The 19,127-nt window shown below is 41.5% G+C and overlaps 1 protein-coding gene across 2 annotated transcripts in view; it reads left to right on the top strand.

Annotated features, from left to right (window-relative positions):
• LOC126251529 (zinc transporter 9) overlaps window positions 1-19,127 on the top strand; it is a 214,573-nt gene that overhangs the window by 169,711 nt on the left and 25,735 nt on the right. For both annotated transcript variants that reach the window (XM_049952022.1, XM_049952023.1), the window contains one exon: window positions 11,175-11,367. In XM_049952022.1, coding sequence (XP_049807979.1) covers window positions 11,175-11,367 — 193 coding nt within the window. The remainder of the gene's footprint in view (window positions 1-11,174; window positions 11,368-19,127) is intronic.

Raw genomic sequence — 19,127 nt, forward strand, 5'->3', positions numbered from 1 at the left:
GATGACAGGTATGATCTCAGCAAGCTTCGGAGCCAACACTGAGTCTAATTAAGAAGATGCTCGGAAAACACAATGATCTGGCGACCAGGGCTTACAGAGCTACTACATCAATGCTACCACAGACGCAGATGCCCCAGCATTTCCGTAACTGCCGATACACAGCCTTAGACACAGGCTGCAGAGTGAACAGCTTGTGGCGGTAGGAGCTATTAGTTGGCCACGTGCCCTCAGGTACTGAGTTCATGATGATGGCCAAATATCTGATTGACGAAATATTGTGCCCATTAAACACTACGGAGTGGCAGTACACTGTGAACTGTTCTGTCAACAAATATGCTGGGAGAAACTGAAGAAGCACATGAAGTAACTGGGTTCAGTTCTTTCTTGCTAGCAGCCAAATACTCTCAATAAATTCATTTGAAAAAAGTGTCTCACATACTTATATCAAAATTGGAGTTCTTTTCGTATGACTAGCAGTTGGCGGCGGCGGGGGGGCGGGAGAATAAATATTTTATTAAAAATGATGATTTCCATTGATTGATAAGTATGGTATTAAAAAAAAAGGTAAAGAAGCTATATTACTTGCGAGATTTGAACTGGAGACTTTGTGGTTACAATATGATTGTGCCAAATGCTGAGGTATCAACAAATCTTTTATAAATCTGCAGGTGTCTGACATAAGTGCTAGGAATTCTACTAATCTAAAAAAAAAAAAAAAAAAAAAAAAAATCACATCTGTTTTGAGAATGAAGTAGTACTGCTTTAGGAAATTTGTGTTTGGACACAGACCATCAAATCCTATAAGTATGAAGAAATGGAAGAGAGCAGAGCAGCACTCTACCTGAGAGCAGCTAAAGGGATTTCTACAAAAGGCAAGGGGAGGAGAGCACTGGAGGAGGATATACCTGCAAATAGAAGGCCTAGTGCAGTTAAAATGAATTCCCAGTCAGTACTTGAAAAGAAACATGTCAGGATGAAGACCAGCAGAAGTAATAGATTATTATTATTATTATTATTATTATTATTAGTGTTTACTCACTATAACATAAGCACCGACCACTTTCATCCGTGCAGTATTGTTTGATGAGTATATTTCCAAAAGTCTGATCTAACAGGAGTGTTCGCAATGAAACCCCCACTATGTCAGATTGAATATTTTAAGTTGAACACTAGAAAATTCAGGATGGAATAATGACAATATGATGTTATTCAATCTGTATATTGAGCAAGCAGTGAAGGAAACAAAAGAAAAATTCGGAGTAGGTATTAAAATCCATGGAGAAGAAATAAAAACTTTGAGGTTCGCCGATGACATTGTAATTCTGTCAGAGACAGCAAAGGACTTGGAAGAGCAGTTGAACGGAATGGATGGTGTCTTGAAGGGAGGATATAAGATGAACATCAACAAAAGCAAAACGAGGATAATGGAATGTAGTCGAAGTAAGTCGGGTGATGTTGAGGGTATTAGATTAGGAAATGAGACACTTAAAGTAGTAAAGGAGTTTTGCTATTTGGGGAGCAAAATAACCGATGATGGTCGAAGTAGAGAGGATATAAAATGTAGACTGGCAATGGCAAGGAAAGCGTTTCTGAAGAAGAGAAATTTGTTAACATCGAGTATAGATTTAAGTGTCAGGAAGTCTTTTCTGAAAGTATTTGTATGGAGTGTAGCCATGTATGGAAGTGAAACATGGACGATAAATAGTTTGGACAAGAAGAGAATAGAAGCTTTCGAAATGTGGTGCTACAGAAGAATGCTGAAGATTAGATGGGTAGATCACATAACTAATGAGGAGGTACTGAATCGGATTGGGGAGAAGAGGAGTTTGTGGCACAACTTGACCAGAAGAAGGGATCGGTTGGTAGGACATGTTCTGAGGCATCAAGGGATCACCAATTTAGTATTGGAGGGCAGCGTGGAGGGTAAAAATCGTAGGGGGAGACCAAGAGATGCATACACTAAGCAGATTCAGAAGGATGTAGGTTGCAGTAGGTACTGGGAGATGAAGAAGCTTGCACAGGATAGAGTAGCATGGAGAGCTGCATCAAACCAGTCTCAGGACTGAAGACCACAACAACAACAACATGAAACAATGGAAAATAAAGAATGGAATGTTATAATATTATGAAAAGGAAAGTTGCTACTCACCATAGAGTGGAGATGCTGAGTCCAGATAGGCACAATAAAAAGACTGTCACAAATATAGCTTTCTGCCTGTGAGGTCTTTGTCAAAATCAGACAACAGACACACACAAACACACTCACGCAAATGCAACTCACACACACGACTGCAGTCTCAGGCAACTGAGGGCACACTGCGAGCAGCAGCACCGGTGCAATCAGTATGGTCTTGTAGCAACATGTTGAGCACAGACTTGACGGTTGGTACAGTGTCACTCATGAGTAAGAGCATGTGGTGAGGTTTGGAAGGCGACATGTAAAACACTGGAAAGTAGAGAAAGAAAAGGATAGACAATGAGAATAGTAGAATTAGAAAATAGTAACAATGGAAAACAGTACTGGATTATGGGGTGAAAGAAGTGCCAATAGGCAAAATCAAAAAATGGAAAAGCCAGGCTGGAATAATGACAATCTTACAAAAAGGATAGACTGCTGCTCACCACATAGTGGAGATGTTGAGTCACAGACAGGTACAACAAAAATACTACTAAATGCATAAGTTTTCATTCAGAATGCTTTCTTTTGAAATAGACAACATATACAGACACATTCACACAATCACAGCTCTGGCTACAACCAACTGCACATGCTAGGAAAAACAGTGTGGGTGGTGGGGGTAAGGAGTTGGCTGGGGTGGGGAGGGTGAGGGAGAGTATGGTACAGATGGGGTACATTAAGTGCTGTTTATGGGAGCATACACAGGGATGAGGTGGAGAGAGGGTAGGGCAGGGTGGGCAGCTAGGTGCAATTTGGTGATGGGCAGGGTGGGTTTTGGGGGTGGGGGTGGAAAAGGAGAGAAGTAAAGGGTAAAGGACTATGGGTGCACTTGTGCAGTAGAAGGCTGTGAGTGGGAACAGGGGAGGCAATAAGTAGGTGAAGGACAAGGACTAACAAAGTTTGAGGCCCACAGGATTTCTGGAAAAGGATATATTGCAGGGAGGGTTCCCACCTGCACAATTCAGAACAGCTGGAGTTGGTGGGAAGGATCCAGATGACACAGCCTGTGAAGCAGTCATTAAAATTAAGAACACTATATTGGGCAGCGTGCTAAGCAACTGGGTGGACCAACTATTTCTTGGCCACAGTTTGTCGATGACCATTCATGATAAAAAAACAGCTTGTTGGTTGTCATGCCCACATAGAATGAAACGAAGTGTTTGCAGCTTAACTTGGAGATCACATGACTGGTTTCACAGGTAGCCCTGCCTTTGTTGTGATAGGTGGTAGATGGTGGTGGGAGAATACGTGGGACAGGTCTAAGTCATATTTCAGGGATATGAGCCGTACGGCAAGTGGTTGGGAGCAGAGGCTGTGTAGAGATGGACAAGGATATTGCATAGGTTTGGTGGACGGCACTGTAAGAGGGTTGTGGGTAAGACAGTCGTCATTTCAGGGTATGATGAGAGGTAGTCCAAACCCCAGTGGAGACAGTGATTTCGTTGCTCCAGTCCTAGGTGGTAGTGAGTCACGACAGGAATGCTCCTCTGTTGCCAGACAGTGGGACTTCAGCAGGTAATGGGCGACTGGAGAGATAAGGCACAGGAGATCTGTTTCTGTACAAGATTGGGAGGGTGATTTAAGTTCTGTGATGACCACAGTGAGACCTGTGTGGTATATTTTGAGAGGAGCTGGTCGTCACTACAGATGCGATGGCCGCGGGTGTCTACGCTGCATGGAAGGGACTTCTTGATATGGAATGGGGGCAGCTGTCGAAGTGGAAGTATTGCTGTTGGTTGGTAGGTTTCATATGGGCAGAGGTACTGATGTAGACATCTTCGAGGTGGAAGTCAACATTGAGGAAGGTGCATGTTGGGTTGAAAGGACCAGCTGAACCAAATGGGGGAGAAGGTGTTGAGGGTCTGGAGGATTGTAATGTTAATAGGGTGTCCTCACCTCTATTCAGATCACGAAGATGTCATCAATGAATCTGAACCAGGTGAGGGGTTTGGGTTCGGGGTGGTTAGGAAAGATCTGTCTAGATGGCACCAGAAAAGGTTGACATAGTATGGTGCCATGCAAATGCTAATTGCTGTAGCCCAGATTTGTATGTAGGTGATGCCTTCAAAGGAGAAGTAGTTGTGGGTGAAGATGTAGTTTGTTAAGGTGACCAGGAAGGAAGTTGTAGGTTTGGAATCCTTTGGGCATTGGTGTAGGTAGTGTTAAAGAACAGCTGTGCCATGGGCATTAGGGATGATAGTGCAAAGGGAGGTGGCATCAATAGTGACGAGCAGGGCACCATGTGGTAAAGGAACGGAAACTGTGCGGAGTTGGTGGAGGAAATAGTTGGTATCTTTTGTACAGGAGGGTAGGTTGTGGGTAATGGGCTGAATGTGTTGGTCTATGAGAGCAGAGATTCTCTCAGTGGGGGCACAGTAACCAGCTACAATTGAGGTCCAGGGTAGCAGGGTATATGGACTCAAGGAATGATCTAAAAGGTAGTAGTGCGAGGAGTGGTAGGGGTGAGGAAAGAGAAACTCTTGGTAGAGATTGTGGGATGGACCAGAGGATTTGAGGAGGGACTGGAGATCTTGCTGGATTTATGGAATGGGGTCACTGTGGCAGGGTTTGTAGGTGGGTGTATCTGACAGCTGGCTGTGTCCTTCTGCTAGGTAATCTTTGCAGTTCAAAACAATAGCAGTGGAGCCTTTGTCACCAGGTAGTATTATGAATTCGCAATCAGATTTTAGGTAGTGGATTGCAGTTTGTTCTGTGTCCGATTGGTAGGGTGGGCGATGAAGAAGTATTTCCACTGTAGGAACTGGGAGAGGAGAAAGTGTTTAACGAAGTCCAGCATGATTGGATTTTTGAGTGTAGCGAAACATAAGGCCTTTGGGTAGGACTGATATTTCTGTGGGGCTTTTGGAGGAAAGGTTCATGACTTGTTTCAGGTCTGTTCAGGTTCTGATTTCTGTGCGAGGAAGTTTTTGAGGGTGGGGTAAATGTGGTAGGTCTGCGAAGCAGAGTTTGTCAGCTATGAGGGAATGTGTGAGAGGTTTGGAAGGTGTTGTAGAGGTGGTGGATAGTGGTAGTCCAAGGCAGGAGTAGGAAGTGAACAGTTTGGTGAATTTTTTAAGGTAGTACTGTGCATGCTGCTCTAGTTCCAAGAGGGCAAGAGTTTCTATGTGTGAGATGGGATCCACGAATTTGGCATTGCACGGTAGGAGAAATTCGTGGATGGGGGGAGGTGTGGGCAAGACGTGTCCAGTACATCCTTGTACCACCACTTGCTTCAGTCCAGTAAAAAGTGTCATCTATCCCATTAAAGGCAGAGCTGTGCACCAAACCAGTCGTGATCTACAAGCTAAGCTATAATGTCTGTGTTTCACTCTATGTGAGCATGACAACCAACAAGCTGTCTATCCACACGGATGGCCACCGATAAACTGTGGCCGAGAAGCAACTGGACCACCCAGTTGCTGAGCACGCTGCCCAATACAGTGTTCTCCATTTTGATGACTGCTTCACAGCCTGTGCCATCTGTATCCGTCCTACCAACACCAGCATTCGTGAATTGTACAATTGGAAACTCTCCCTGCTATATATCCTTCGTTCCTGTAACTCTCTATCCCCTTCCCTGTTCACACTCCACTGCCATCTGTTCCGCAAGCGCACTTACAGTCTTCTTACTTTTTACTTCTCTCCTTTTGTGCCCCCCCACCCCACCCATCCCCTTCATCTATCCTGCATGTAGCTGCCCTGCCCTACCCTGTCTCCACCTCGTTCCTGTGTACGACCCCACAACAACACTTTACCAACCTCCACCCCTGCCCTGCTCTTCCTCCCCCTCCCTGCCCCAGCCTCCTCCTTACCCCATCACTCAGATTGCTTCTCACATCATGTGCAGTTGCTTGCAGTCTGACCTCAGCAATCAGAGATAGTGGTCATGTGTGTGTGAACTGCATTTGCATTTGCATGCATGTGTGTGTGTTTTTTGTCTATTTCAGAAGTAGGCCTTCTGGATGAAAGCTTGTGTGTTTAGTAGTCTTTTTGTTGTGCCTATCTGTGACTCAACATCTCCACTATATGGTGAGTAGCAACCTACGCTTTTCATAATATGGTGAGTATTTGTAATGCTGAATATAGTTTCTCACATTGCTGCCAGTTTCTCTTCCACCTAGTTTTGGATGAAGAGTGGTGGTAAAGTTGTTAGAGCTTACAATTTTGAATAAATAAAGAGTAGAGGGCAAGTAGAAATCTTTGAGTAATGCAAGAGATATTGAATTTAATTGATGAAAGGAGAAAATATAAAAGCAGGAAATGAAGCAGGCAAAAGGGAATACAGACGTCTCAAAAATGAGATCGATAGCAACTGCAAAATAGCTAAGCAGGAATCGCTAGAGGACAAATGTAACGATGTAGAAGTTATCACTAAGGGTAAGATCTATGCCACCTACAGGAAAATTAAATATATATTTGGAGAAAAGAGAACCACCTTTATGCATATCAAGAACATAGATGGAAAAGCAGTCCTAAGCAAAGAAGGGAAAGCAGAAAGATGGAAGGAGTATATGTTGTTGTTGTTGTTGTTGTTGTTGTTGTGGTCTTCAGTCCTGAGACTGGTTTGATGCAGCTCTCCATGCTACTCTATCCTGTGCAAGCTTCTTCATCTCCCAGTACCTACTGCAGCCTACATCCTTCTGAATCTGCTTAGTGTACTCATCTCTTGGTCTCCCTCTACGATTTTTACCCTCTACGCTGCCCTCCAGTGCTAAATTGGTGATCCCTTGATGCCTCAGAACATGTCCTACCAACTGATCCCTTCTTCTAGTCAAGTTGTGCCACAAACTCCTCTTCTGCCCAATTCTATTCAGTACCTCCTCATTAGTTATGTGATCTACCCAGTATATAGAGGGTCTATACAAGGGTGATGTACTTCACGACAATATTATGGAAATGGGAGAGTACTTAGATGAAGATGAGATGGGAGATATGATACTGCATGAAGAATTTGACAGAACACTGAAAGACCTAAGTCAAAACAAGGCTCTGGGAATAGACAACATTCTGTTAGAATGACTGATAGCCTTGGGAGAACCAGGCATGACAAAACTCTTTCATCTGGTTAGCAAGTGTATGAGACAGACCCTCAGACTTCAAGAAGAATGTAATACTACCATGGCTTCTCATTGAAAACATCTTAAGGAAAGACAAACCAATGTTTGTAGCATGTGTAGACTAAGAGAATGATTTTTACAATGTTGACTGGAATACTCTCTTGGAAATTCTAAAGGTGGCAGGGGTAAAATACAGAGAGCAAAAGGCTTTTTACAATTTGTGCAGAAACCAGATGGCAGTTAGAAGGGTCGAGGGGCACGAAAGGGGGGCAGTGGTTGAAAAGGGAGTAAGACAGGGTAGTAGCCTATCCCTGATGTTATTCAGTCTGTATGTTGAGCAAGCAGTAAAGGGAACAAAAGAAAAATTTGGAGTAGGAATTAAAAGTTCAGGGAGAAGAAATAAAAATTTTGAGGTTTACCGATGACTGTGTAATTCTGTCCGAGACAGGGAACGACATGGAAGATCAGTCTAACAGAATGGACATTGTCTTGAACGGAGGATATAAGCTGAACATCAAGAAACGCAAAACAAGGATAATGGAATGTAGTCGAATTAAATCAGGTGATGCTGAGGAAATTAGACACTTAAAGTAGTAGATGAGTTTTGCTGTTTGGGGAGCAGAATAACTGTTGATGGTCGAAGTAGAGAGGATATAAAATGTAGACTGGCCATGGCAAGGAAAGAGCTTATGAAGAAGAGAGATTTGTTAATACCAAGTATTGATTTAAGTATCAGGAAGTCCTTTCTGAAAGTATTGGTATGGAGTGTAACCGTGTATAGAAGTGAAACATGGACGATAACTAGTTTAGACAAGAAGCTTTCAAAATGTGGTGTTACAGAACAATGCTGAAGATTAGATGGGTAGATCACGTAATTAATGAGGAGGTACTGAATGGAATTGGGGAGAAGAGGAATTTGTGGCACAACTTTACTAGAAGAAGGGATTGGTTGGTAGACCATGTTCTGAAGCATCAAGCAATTTAGTATTGGAGGGCAATGTGGAGGGTAGAAATCATACAGGGAGACCAAGAGATGAATACATAAGAGATTCAGAAGGCTGTAGGTTACAGTAGTTACTTGGACATGAAGAGCTTGCACATGATAGAGTAACATGGAGAGCTGTATCAAACCAGGCTTTGGACTGAAGACCACAACAGCAACAAGGAGTTAATTAGCTTTTTGTACAAACGCTATAAAGAAGCAGAATAAATCTAGGCATTGGTTGTTGCTATATTTATTTACATTTCTAATGTACTTTAAATACGTAATGTCAAACACATTTCACTCATGAAAAGTTAGCATCTTGGAAGCGTGTACTTTGTGGAGCATGTGCTAGACCACCAATTCAAGTATCTGGGCTTCAGTCCCCAGGTGCTGCTGGACTTGTTCACAGTCACCTGTGCATAGTAGTGGTGTGTAAATGTGAAAAAAATTCTATTTTATCGCCTATGTTACACTGTAGGTCCCTCAATTACTGGTTGGGCATCAGTTTAGAGGCTAGGAGATAAGGGTATACTATATCCATTACCACCATAACTATCGATCCACTGTGGTGGTGAAACCAACCTTCAGGTTCATTAGAGCTATTGTAATGTGGTGCAAAGCCAGAATTGAAAGTGGGAAGTAGAGGAAATCTGTGTGTATGACTTTTATGTTGTCAAATTGCCAACCAGGTTTGTGGTCCATGGCCCCAATTGCAGATTGCACATCTGACTGCTTTGAGAGCTACAAAAATTTTATTTTTGCCATTTCATGTGACTAATTATTCCTCAAATTTAAAATGGTTCCGTAATATACTATTGATAGCATAATCTTACGTTAAAAGTTTGACATGATAAGTATTACAGTTAGAAACTGTTTATCCTCAGGCATCATAGCTCATGACTTTCGTATTAGCCAAATTATATCCATCCAATATGTAAGAATGAAAGAACTTAGAGATAAAGTGTACACTTAATTTCAAAGCTTTTTGAAACTTTTTCCTGCTGCCAGCCCCAAAAAGAAGGTGTAAGGAAAGAAGTTTATTGCTTACTATATTTCCGCTGTTTGTACAGTATCATCAATTATGATATTCTGATTTATTGCTTTCACAGCACAGTCTGCAGACAGTATCCACAAATGCCATGGAGTGTACCTGGAAAATATTATCATTGTATGACAATTAGCTAAGCAAATATGACAGCATAAACATTGAGATGTTTGAAAAACATACTTTGGTTAAAAAAGGAGCACAAATTGCTCAGACTACACCCATATAGTGTTTGATAATGATAGCATTTAACATATCTTCAAACATGGTTAAACTTCTTCTCATTTGCATGCTTAATGTCAAATATTTAACACATTAACCTTTTTGTAAAGTAATCATACGGAGTTTGATTCTTTATGAAATTGGGGGTTTACTGGTTATTTCTTTAGAATGAAACTCCCTTGATCTTGCACAGTATTGTTGATTAGTAAAGACATTTACATGCATAATGACTTCCTGTGGCAGATGCACTCATGCTCACACACTTGCCACACCCGCGTGCCAAGACTTGTCAGATGCATTTTATGTGGACTTTCATTTATTAGCATCTCCATTTTCTCCGCAACCGGTTGTTTAATTAATGAAAAGGCTGCTGCTCTGTATAACTTTATTGAGTCCACTACGGGTTTCAGCCTTTTTTTTTTTTAAAGCCTTTCTCAAGTTGATCTGAAAAGTGATGAACTACTATCCACAGTAATAACAGTAATATAAGAACAAGTATGTTAGATTTAAAATCTTGCTTGTCTAATGATGTCATGATCATTCTCAAGTGGATCATGATCCTGACATCATTTGACAAGCAGGCTTTTAAATCCACCAGACTTTTTCTTATATTTTTTTGGATATTATTTTGTCATTTTTCAGATCCACATGAGAAAGGATTAACAAAAAAGCCGAAACTGGTTGTGGACTCAGTACTGTTCTACAGAGCAACTAGACTGGCCTTTTCATTAATTTCATGTATACCATATGTAGATGAAGTCACTTCAGACAAATACTATTAGGTGAAACTCAGATCATTTTTGGAAAATGTAGGTTTGCAAGTTGCAAACAATTCTTTTCAAGGTGGAAGTGCTCCTCTTCGAAAGCTCATTTCCAAATTTAGTGTGCTATGTCGTATCAGAGCTAGCAGATTAATAGTGTGGTACAGTCTGGTGCATGAAATAAGGCAAATTGGGTACATCTGAGACGTATTCACTGGGTAGTCAAAAAGTGATAATTACAGTGGGCTGAATTAGTATGGGGTGTGAGACACACTGTTAGTTGACAACAACACACACTAAAATACCCGTAATCATGTGTTGGTAATGACTTGCTCACCCAGCCGCCTCACATGCTGGCCTGTTCTGCTCTGTCTGCTACCACCGTGCAGCAGCACTGCTCAGCTGCTGCTGGGATTATCGCTATTTGTCATGTGTTGTTGTCCCTGTCCACAAATAGCGTTAAACTGAATAGAACGCTAGACTAATTTGGAATTGCTTTAGCGAATAGGCACACAAAACTCCACTTTTAAAAAATATTTTGTTTGTAATGAGTTACAGACAGATATTTCCTGTCAGTGCAGCATGTCCTTTGAAACACATGGTGAGCGGCATTGGTTTTAGCTGATTCCATTTACGCACTGCATTAAAAAAACTCTAAAATTTATTGGAACACTAGAGGAAATGTTCCTGATAATGTTGGAAGGGAGACCAGGTAATGTGTAAGCAAAAAAACAGTAGAGAAAGCTGTGCCTTGGGTAAATTCTGTATTTTGTGCAAGGTGCAGAACTCTGAATTGATACTTGGCTATAGCTGATGGTCATATTTTCATGAACCCTATTACAAACTACTGATATTAACGTTTATTACTTTGCTTGAAATTACTTTTTGTAGAACATAGCCTCATTTTATGTACTTTCTTTTACAGATCCATACCCCAGGAGAGACTGGATGTAATCAATGCAGAGCTGGAATCAGATGTTATGGTTAGAGCTATTCATGATGTAAAAGGAATCGACATAGGAAATTTCCTAGTGAGGTACAAAGCTGAACTAGATTTTGATGGAAGGGAATTGACAAGAAGCTATCTGGACAAGCAAGACTTGAATGCACTGCTAGAGGTACACCACTGAAAATTAGTTGTCACATTAAATTAAGAATTAGTGTAGGTGATTTACTGTAGCAACTCAAATATAGGTCACACTACAAAAAGCTAGGGTGCAGCTTACCAATGTAACCCTACAGATATCAGTATATTTTCTCATCTCAGGAATTTCAACATCAGTGCTCGCTCCTTAATTCTGAATGAATATTGCTAGTGTTTGGAAATTGAGTGTTTATGTTTCATTTTGGTATTGACTATTATTGTGCTGACAATTTTGTTATTTTACACAAGTGTACAGAACATTTTTTCGCCTAAATAAAAAGTAAAATTTCTTTACCAGTAAGTGGTAATGTAAAAAAGAGTTCTCTGGCAGGCTTGAAAATGCAGAACAATCACAACACAAATTTAAAACTGATAATTATGTGTTATGTAAAGTCCTCACTGTATAACGTAAAGCCAGCCATTCAGTTCAGAGACAGAGTCAGATTCATTTACTTAAGGTGACACTAAAATTGGTCGCCCCCTCGGAATCCTAAGTCCAGCTATCTGCACTAACTTGTAACACAGTAGAGTGCAGAAATTTCTTGAGGAAGTGTTGTATTTCACGTGAGTTAGTCAGCGGCCTTATTTGCATGTGGTCTCTTGGCTGGCATTACGCAATGTAAAGATAAAGTCGAGGGTTTGAGCTCATTCCTTCCCCCATTTTTCGAACGGCATTTAGTCTATCTACTGAAAGAATCATTATGATTGAAAATCAAAGATAATTTACTTCACTTTCTAACCTGCCAATAACAACAATATCTTCCATTCGAATTTGTCCCAAACGACTCTTGACATTAGAACAAATAATTTATTGTGCATCACACCTGCACCAATTTCAGAATGAAATGACCAATTTTGGCCATTGCCAGCTAACCCCAGGTCATAAAACAGATGTGGCTCAGTCCCACCATTGTGGAAATCATATTCTTTCCAAAAAAATAAGTGTCCACTCATGAGTTCCATATTATTGCATGGTACACCATCCACTGACCACCAGCCATCTTGTACCAGCTGGTGTCTGCTCAGGTGACTATGAATTATGCACCATCTGCCACTGAACTGCAGTGTAAGTTTTTACATATCCAGAAGATTACTTACCAGTGTGGTTTACTTTTCTGCATTAAATTTCTTGGATAAAGTGAATGAAAATTGTGGAGTAACAACAGTGGTGTGACCATTGCTCATACAGCCTATAATGTGAGGAATATTGAAGTATGTAATTTACTGTTGCAGACAAAGTTTGCTTGAAAGTGCAGGGAGAGGACGGGGTGCCCAAGTTATGGTGGTTTTTCCCATGTAGTTGCTATAAATGTGTTTATCAATCATCATTTTTAATGTAACATTCTACCATTGTTCTTATGGTGACATATTGAACAATATTTTAGCTGTAACTCTTCAGGCTTTCCCGGTGAGATCTTGAAATGTGGAATAATCGGGTCTACTGCTGGATGTTTGTTTTGCTCTGGCACAATATTTTGGCCACGTAACTCATTGCCTTCTTCAGGTGCTACCTGTTACGTGGCCGAAATATTATGCCAGAGCGACACAAACATCTGGCAGTAGACCCGATTATTCCACATGTCAATATATTAGCTGGTTTTAAGCATTGGGAAATGGGGTGTTAAATGGGTAAAGCCTAATATTTGTTACTTGAGTTTGCTTTGGATTTAATAGAGGGGTGAAACTGTGGATGGGGGGTGGGGGGAACCCATTTCGTTTGTGTATGAGGCAACTACCATCGCAGAAATCACACCAATAAGTGGTGTTCTCATTTCTGTAGGCATACAATAAGTGACAAATGTGATCAACTTTGATCATTTACCATTGAAAAGTTTGGTGTACTCCAGCCGTATGTTTTAATTCGAAGCAACAAAAATCAGTGGGATGGCCACATCTGGATACTTGGCTGAACGTAACCAGTTTCTAGTCATGTATTTATATCCAATGTAGTTTCTGGTGAATAGACATTGTGCCTTTATTTTAGAGTAACTTCATAAAAAGCAATTAATGACTGGACTTCAAAAAACATCTCCTCAATCAAAGGACAGTATGTGTCTCCATTACCACTAACTGGGTGCTGTGTACTATGAACTTATCCCCAGAATTGCATTCATCACAACTCTCATTTGTTAGCAACAGATGAGATGCCCTTCCATTGCGGTGTAAGAAAAACAATAAAGAAGATTGCAGTAAGTGTTGTTACTGCTAGAAAACATCCAGCAGCACTCTGCTGATTTCTTGATAGATGATGTCCAGGAGCTTCTGTTGTAAGTACTGTTGATGATTAATTCTCTCTCTTGTTAATGCATAGATTTGTGAAAAATGCTATTTTTGGACTTGGGGTCAAATTTACAAAAGATATTCCAGCCCCCCCCCCCCCATTTTTTTTTGAAAGGGGGGGGGGTGACAACAGTCTTCTGATTTGTTTGATGTGGCCCATGAATTCCTCTCTTTTGCCAACCTCTTCATCTCAGAGCAGCACTTGCAACCTATATCCTCAATTAGTTGTTGGATGTATCCCAGTCTCTGTCTTCTTCTACAGTTTTTACCCTCTACAGCTTCCTCTAGTATTATAGAAGTTAGTCAGTCCATGATGTCTTAACAGACATCCTACAACCCTCTTCCATCTTCTTGTCAGTGTTTTACGTATATTCCTTTAGTTGCTGATGTTGTGAAGAGCTGCCTCATTCCTTACATTATTAGTCCACCTAATTTTCAACTTTCTTCTGTGGCAAGACATCGCAAATACATTGATTCTGTTCTGTTCTGGTTTTCCACAGTCCATGTTTCACTACCATATAATGCTGTACTCCAAACATACATTCTCAGAAATGTCTTCCTCAAATAAAGGGGGGATGTAACGGAAAATGTAAACATTTATTTAAAATATCATTACAGCCATATTTATTAATGTACAAATCTAAAATTGTGCATGTGTAATGCAAAAGAGCTGTGTTTTAATGGAAAAATGTAATAAAATATGCAGGATTAATATTTTGCCAGAAATTTGAATTTTTAATTTTTTGATTGTCTTCTTTATAAAAAGCTATAAATCAAATTCTAATCGTGCAGTTAATCTGAAATTTTTATTGTAGTGTCCAGAGAAGGTATAAGACCACTGAACTACAGTTATTAATTTATGGTACAAATTGTATCATTAACAGAGTTCTTAATTTTCACATCCAAACTTAACTTTTTTCCCCCACAAACACTATCTAAAAATCAGAATGCAATTGCAGAATCTCGTATTTTTTAGTTCCACGGAGACAGCAGCATGTTGCGAACAGAATTTCATAGCAGTAGCACATACTCTTTTTGAGAAAAGGCTTCTAATAACATAAAAAATGTAAAACAGAAAATGAGGTTCAGAGATTTCCTTCTCATACTTCTACATGTAATAAGCTTACCTCAATTTTAAAATCCTCAATACTGATACTCCTCATCCTCCAGGTTTCTCTTCTCTCCTCTTCGAGCCTGTCTGGCCTGTATATGCGAGGTGAGACACTGATCTGTTAGCTTTATTGACCCAGCTCTCATCGAAGGTGTAAAATGCTTTTGTTGTAAACACACCAGGATCTATATCAACTCTCTTCAGCACTTCCATTCTGCCATTATTTCCATTATTGTAACATAAAACTGCATCATAGGCATCTATTTTGAGTACTTAAAGTCCACAGAATGCCCTTTTGAGTATCTAATCCAAATTAAATTATTGAGGCTTTCATTTGCATTTTGTGTCTTTCTGTGAAGACACTTCCTCAATAAATCAAGGTTTGCAAGAAACCAGAATGTGGGCTTAATTGCATTTATAACAGGTTCTAGTAATGAGTGTTTGTGTGAATACGTCTCATTCTGTTGTCGAACTTAACACCACCGTTTTTTGGACACAGATTGTACATTGGTGTTTTGTCAGTGGATAGTTTGTGGAAAAAAATTGCCCATACAGCATGCCTCGTTGCCTCAAAATTCTGTGTGTTTTTCCTGTTAGCTCTCCCATAAAATAACTGAAGACAATCAGTTTCTTTAAGAGTATGCCTGCCTTTTCCTCCTAGTGTTTTCTCTCCTCAGGTACTTCATGTTTCTTCTCTTTCAGCAAGCAACGAAGCCTACCACCAAGCCTCTTTTCGATGTGGCCAGCACATTCCAACTTTTCTATTGTTGTATTGTATGGATTTTTATTTGTTACATCTTAGAACGAAGAGGAGTCCCATCACCAAGGTATTTAGTGTATCTAACACCATACAGGTCCTTGGAACTGGAGAACATCCTCACAACTGCAGTAGCCTCCGTGCCCCCACTTGAACCACTATAATTTTTTTTTCTTGCCGCAGTTTCTCACTGTCTTCATTGCTGAACATTTTGCCTGTTGCACACTGATGGCAGTATTTTGACACAATTTCTACATCGAAAACATTACCTGAGTCGATAACAATAACAGATGCAACTGCATATAGAGATGTGTGACCCCTTTTCATCCAGGTCCCATCTACAGACACACACAGGTCAGTAACATTTGTAGGAGATTCACTGTGTTGAATATCTACCACAGGATCTATTTCTTTTGGTTTATTTTCACCAGTTCCTCCACTGCTTTCCTCATAGAGACTTTGGAAGTATCACACAGCATCAGACATTTCTGTATTTATTTTTTCAAACCTTGCACGACATGGAGGCATGTTCAGAAAACCATACAGTAAGTTACTTCCTTCCCTGCCCTGTCCAAGGCATCTCAGAACATATGCTAACCTAAAATTGCTTTCGCAGGTACTAGTGTCAGATTTTTTGGAGGAGGAAAACCAAAATTCACAGCCACACGAATTACAAATTACATTAAAATCACAAGCTATTCCCTCTCTTCTTTCTTCAACAACAATCATGCAATCCATATTTTCACAGCCAACACATGAACATGAAATCTTTATAGCCTGCAATATGTCTGAATCCTGTGGAATCCATATCAACGCCATTCACGCACCTGTACAAATCGATGCTGAAGCTGAGAGCTTATGTTCTTCATTTGGACCTGCACCCTCTTTTTTGTTGGTAAACCGATTTCCATGAAACCTCCGTTTCCTAAACACAGTTTTTCCACCAACCATTATGCATAAATCTTGACTGCTACATAACGGTTTGTGAATTCAACCCTCCACCTACTAATGTGTGTTAGTATTGTCAAAATGCAAATAAACCATATGCAAGAAAGTTTTCAGGCAAAGATGTAGATGCCAGCCAAAGATATCGAAAGAAAATAGCCTTCAAATTTACAAAAATTCCGTTGAAGCAAGCAGTTTCTCAGATGTCGGAAAAAGGTGGGAACGGCCAACAGTGAAGAGTTAATCAGTTTAACAGTTTAAAGGCAATTCTAAAGCTGCTATCACGATAAAATTCTCGCACAACATAGACTGATCAAGAAAACATAATTTTTGAAAAATCGATTTTTTGGACCAAAATCCATTACATCTCCCCTTAAGCCCTATTTTTGATAATAGTAAACTATTCATGGCCAGGTATGCCCTTTTTGCTGGTCTGCTTTTGATGTCCTCCTTGCTCTCTCTTTCATCAATTATTTTGCTGCCTGGGTAGCAAAATTCCTTAACTCATCTACTTCGTGATTTTATTTATTTATTTACAAGTCAAGTTCCGTAGGACGAAATTGAGGAGCAAATCTTCAAGGAACGACAGAATAGAAAGAGTGACCCATGAGGAAACTCTTCAGTTTCGATTTGAAAGCATGTCTATTACTGGTAAGATTTTTGAATTCGAGTGGTAGTTTATTGCAAATCGATGCAGTGGTACACTGCACACCTTTCTGCACAAGAGTTAAGGAAGTCCGATCCAAATGCAGGTTGTTGGTGTAATGGTTGGTAGGGTTTGACCTCCATTTTCCCAAAGAGCGAGCCCATTGAGGAAGGGCGCCTAAAATGGTGCATTGGGTCCACTGTGCCTTGAGATCTTTAGTCCACTTTCTCGTCATTGCAATTCAGTCCCACTCATTCTCCATCTCTTGGGCGAGGACACTTTCCTTGGTCTGTTTCCCACCATGAACTATGCAGTGTCGCTTTGTTCGTCGACGATGACCATGGACTTCTTTGCACCTGATATGCAGCACGGCAGCCTGCACCTGATATGCAGCACGGCAGCCAGTCCGTTGTGGTGGGGCTGCCATGTACCCTGTTGGTTGTAGCCCCCTGACCACACGGGGATCGCTCTGCTGATCCCTGCGCCGTTAACTCCCCTCGTATAACAAGGGGCATTGGGACTCCCGGCAATGACCATCCTGCCAGGTGGCCTTTGCTGTGGCTGGGTGGCACCCGTGGGGAGGGCCCCTGGTTGGAGGGGATGGCATCAGGGCAGATGGCATGTGATGAAGCGTAGTCCATCATCTCTTGCTGGTGGTGTAACACCAGCAGTCTCTAAGCGTTCACGAGCTCAATTCAATGCACAGAAGTACAACCCCAAATCGTTCTCCCCGGCGACTCCATGGGAGGAACGTCAGTCTAAGGATGGCAGTGGATCTTATTTGCTCTGGTACCTTGTATGTTCGAGAGCTGAAGGGGAATCTTTCATGATGATGAAGCCTCAGTTTTTTGTTGAGCATTTAGAGGGCAAGTTTGGGGAAGTGGAGGGATTGTCCAAATTGAGATCTGGGTCAGTCTTGATCAACACAGCATCCTCTGCCCAGGCACGGATGTTACTCGTTTGTGACAAGCTGGGGGATGTTTCTGTAACCATCACACCCCCTAAGAGCTTAAATATGGTCCAGGGTATCATATTTCACAGGGGCCTTCTTTTGCAGTCTGCCTTCATCTTGGCCTTCAAGTCTGACACATTACCTGAGGAGGTCAAGGTGATGGTCTACCAGTGTGATGTGAAGCCCTATATCCCTCCCCCGATGCAGTGCTTTAAGTTCTGGAAGTTCGGCCATATATCTTCCGTTGTACTTCCTGTGTCACATGTCGAGATTGTGGATGCCCATCACATCCTAATACTCCATGTTCCCCGCCTTCCATCTGTGTCAACTGCACAGAGCACCTTGCGCACCAGACTGCAGGATTCTCCAGAAAGAAAGGAAAATCGTGGAGTACAAGACCCTGGACCGACTGAACTACGCTGAGGCTAAGAGGAAATTTGAACGCCTACATCCTACATGCGTGACACCGTCTTATGCTGCCACTACAACAGTTCTAGCGCTGTCAGCTCCGCCTACCCCAGTCACCTGTCAGAGCCAGGAGACTACACCTGCCCCCTTGATGGTGGGGGTCACTTCCCTCCGTGTTGCTCCTGCACCATCTACTTCAGGAGCAACACCCTCCCAACCAGCGGGGATGTCCATCTCCACTTCTAAGCCGGAGAAGCTTAAGTCTTCATCAGCTTCTCTCACTAGGAAGGGGTCCCTTGGGTCACTCCCTTCCAGATTTCTGCTAGTGGGAAAGATGATACCCACCAGTGGCTGAAGAGCTCAAAAGCAGCTGGTCGTAGGGCCTCACGCTCATCCTCAGTCCCGGAGACTGAGCCAGTGAAATCCTTCCAGTCAGGGAAACTGAAGGAGCAGTGAGAGAAATCCAAAAAGAAGACCCCTAAGACCAAGGAAATTGCCATGGCACCCACACCAACACTACCTACAAGTTCTGCGTCTGAGGACTGGATGGCGATTCTGGCATCTCCTGAGGACCTAGATCTCAGCAGACCCTCAGACACAATGGATATAGACTGCTCAGGCAATACGTTGGTGGG

The sequence above is a fragment of the Schistocerca nitens genome, chromosome 4 (genome assembly GCF_023898315.1).
Source record: "Schistocerca nitens isolate TAMUIC-IGC-003100 chromosome 4, iqSchNite1.1, whole genome shotgun sequence".
Taxonomy (NCBI): domain Eukaryota; kingdom Metazoa; phylum Arthropoda; class Insecta; order Orthoptera; family Acrididae; genus Schistocerca; species Schistocerca nitens.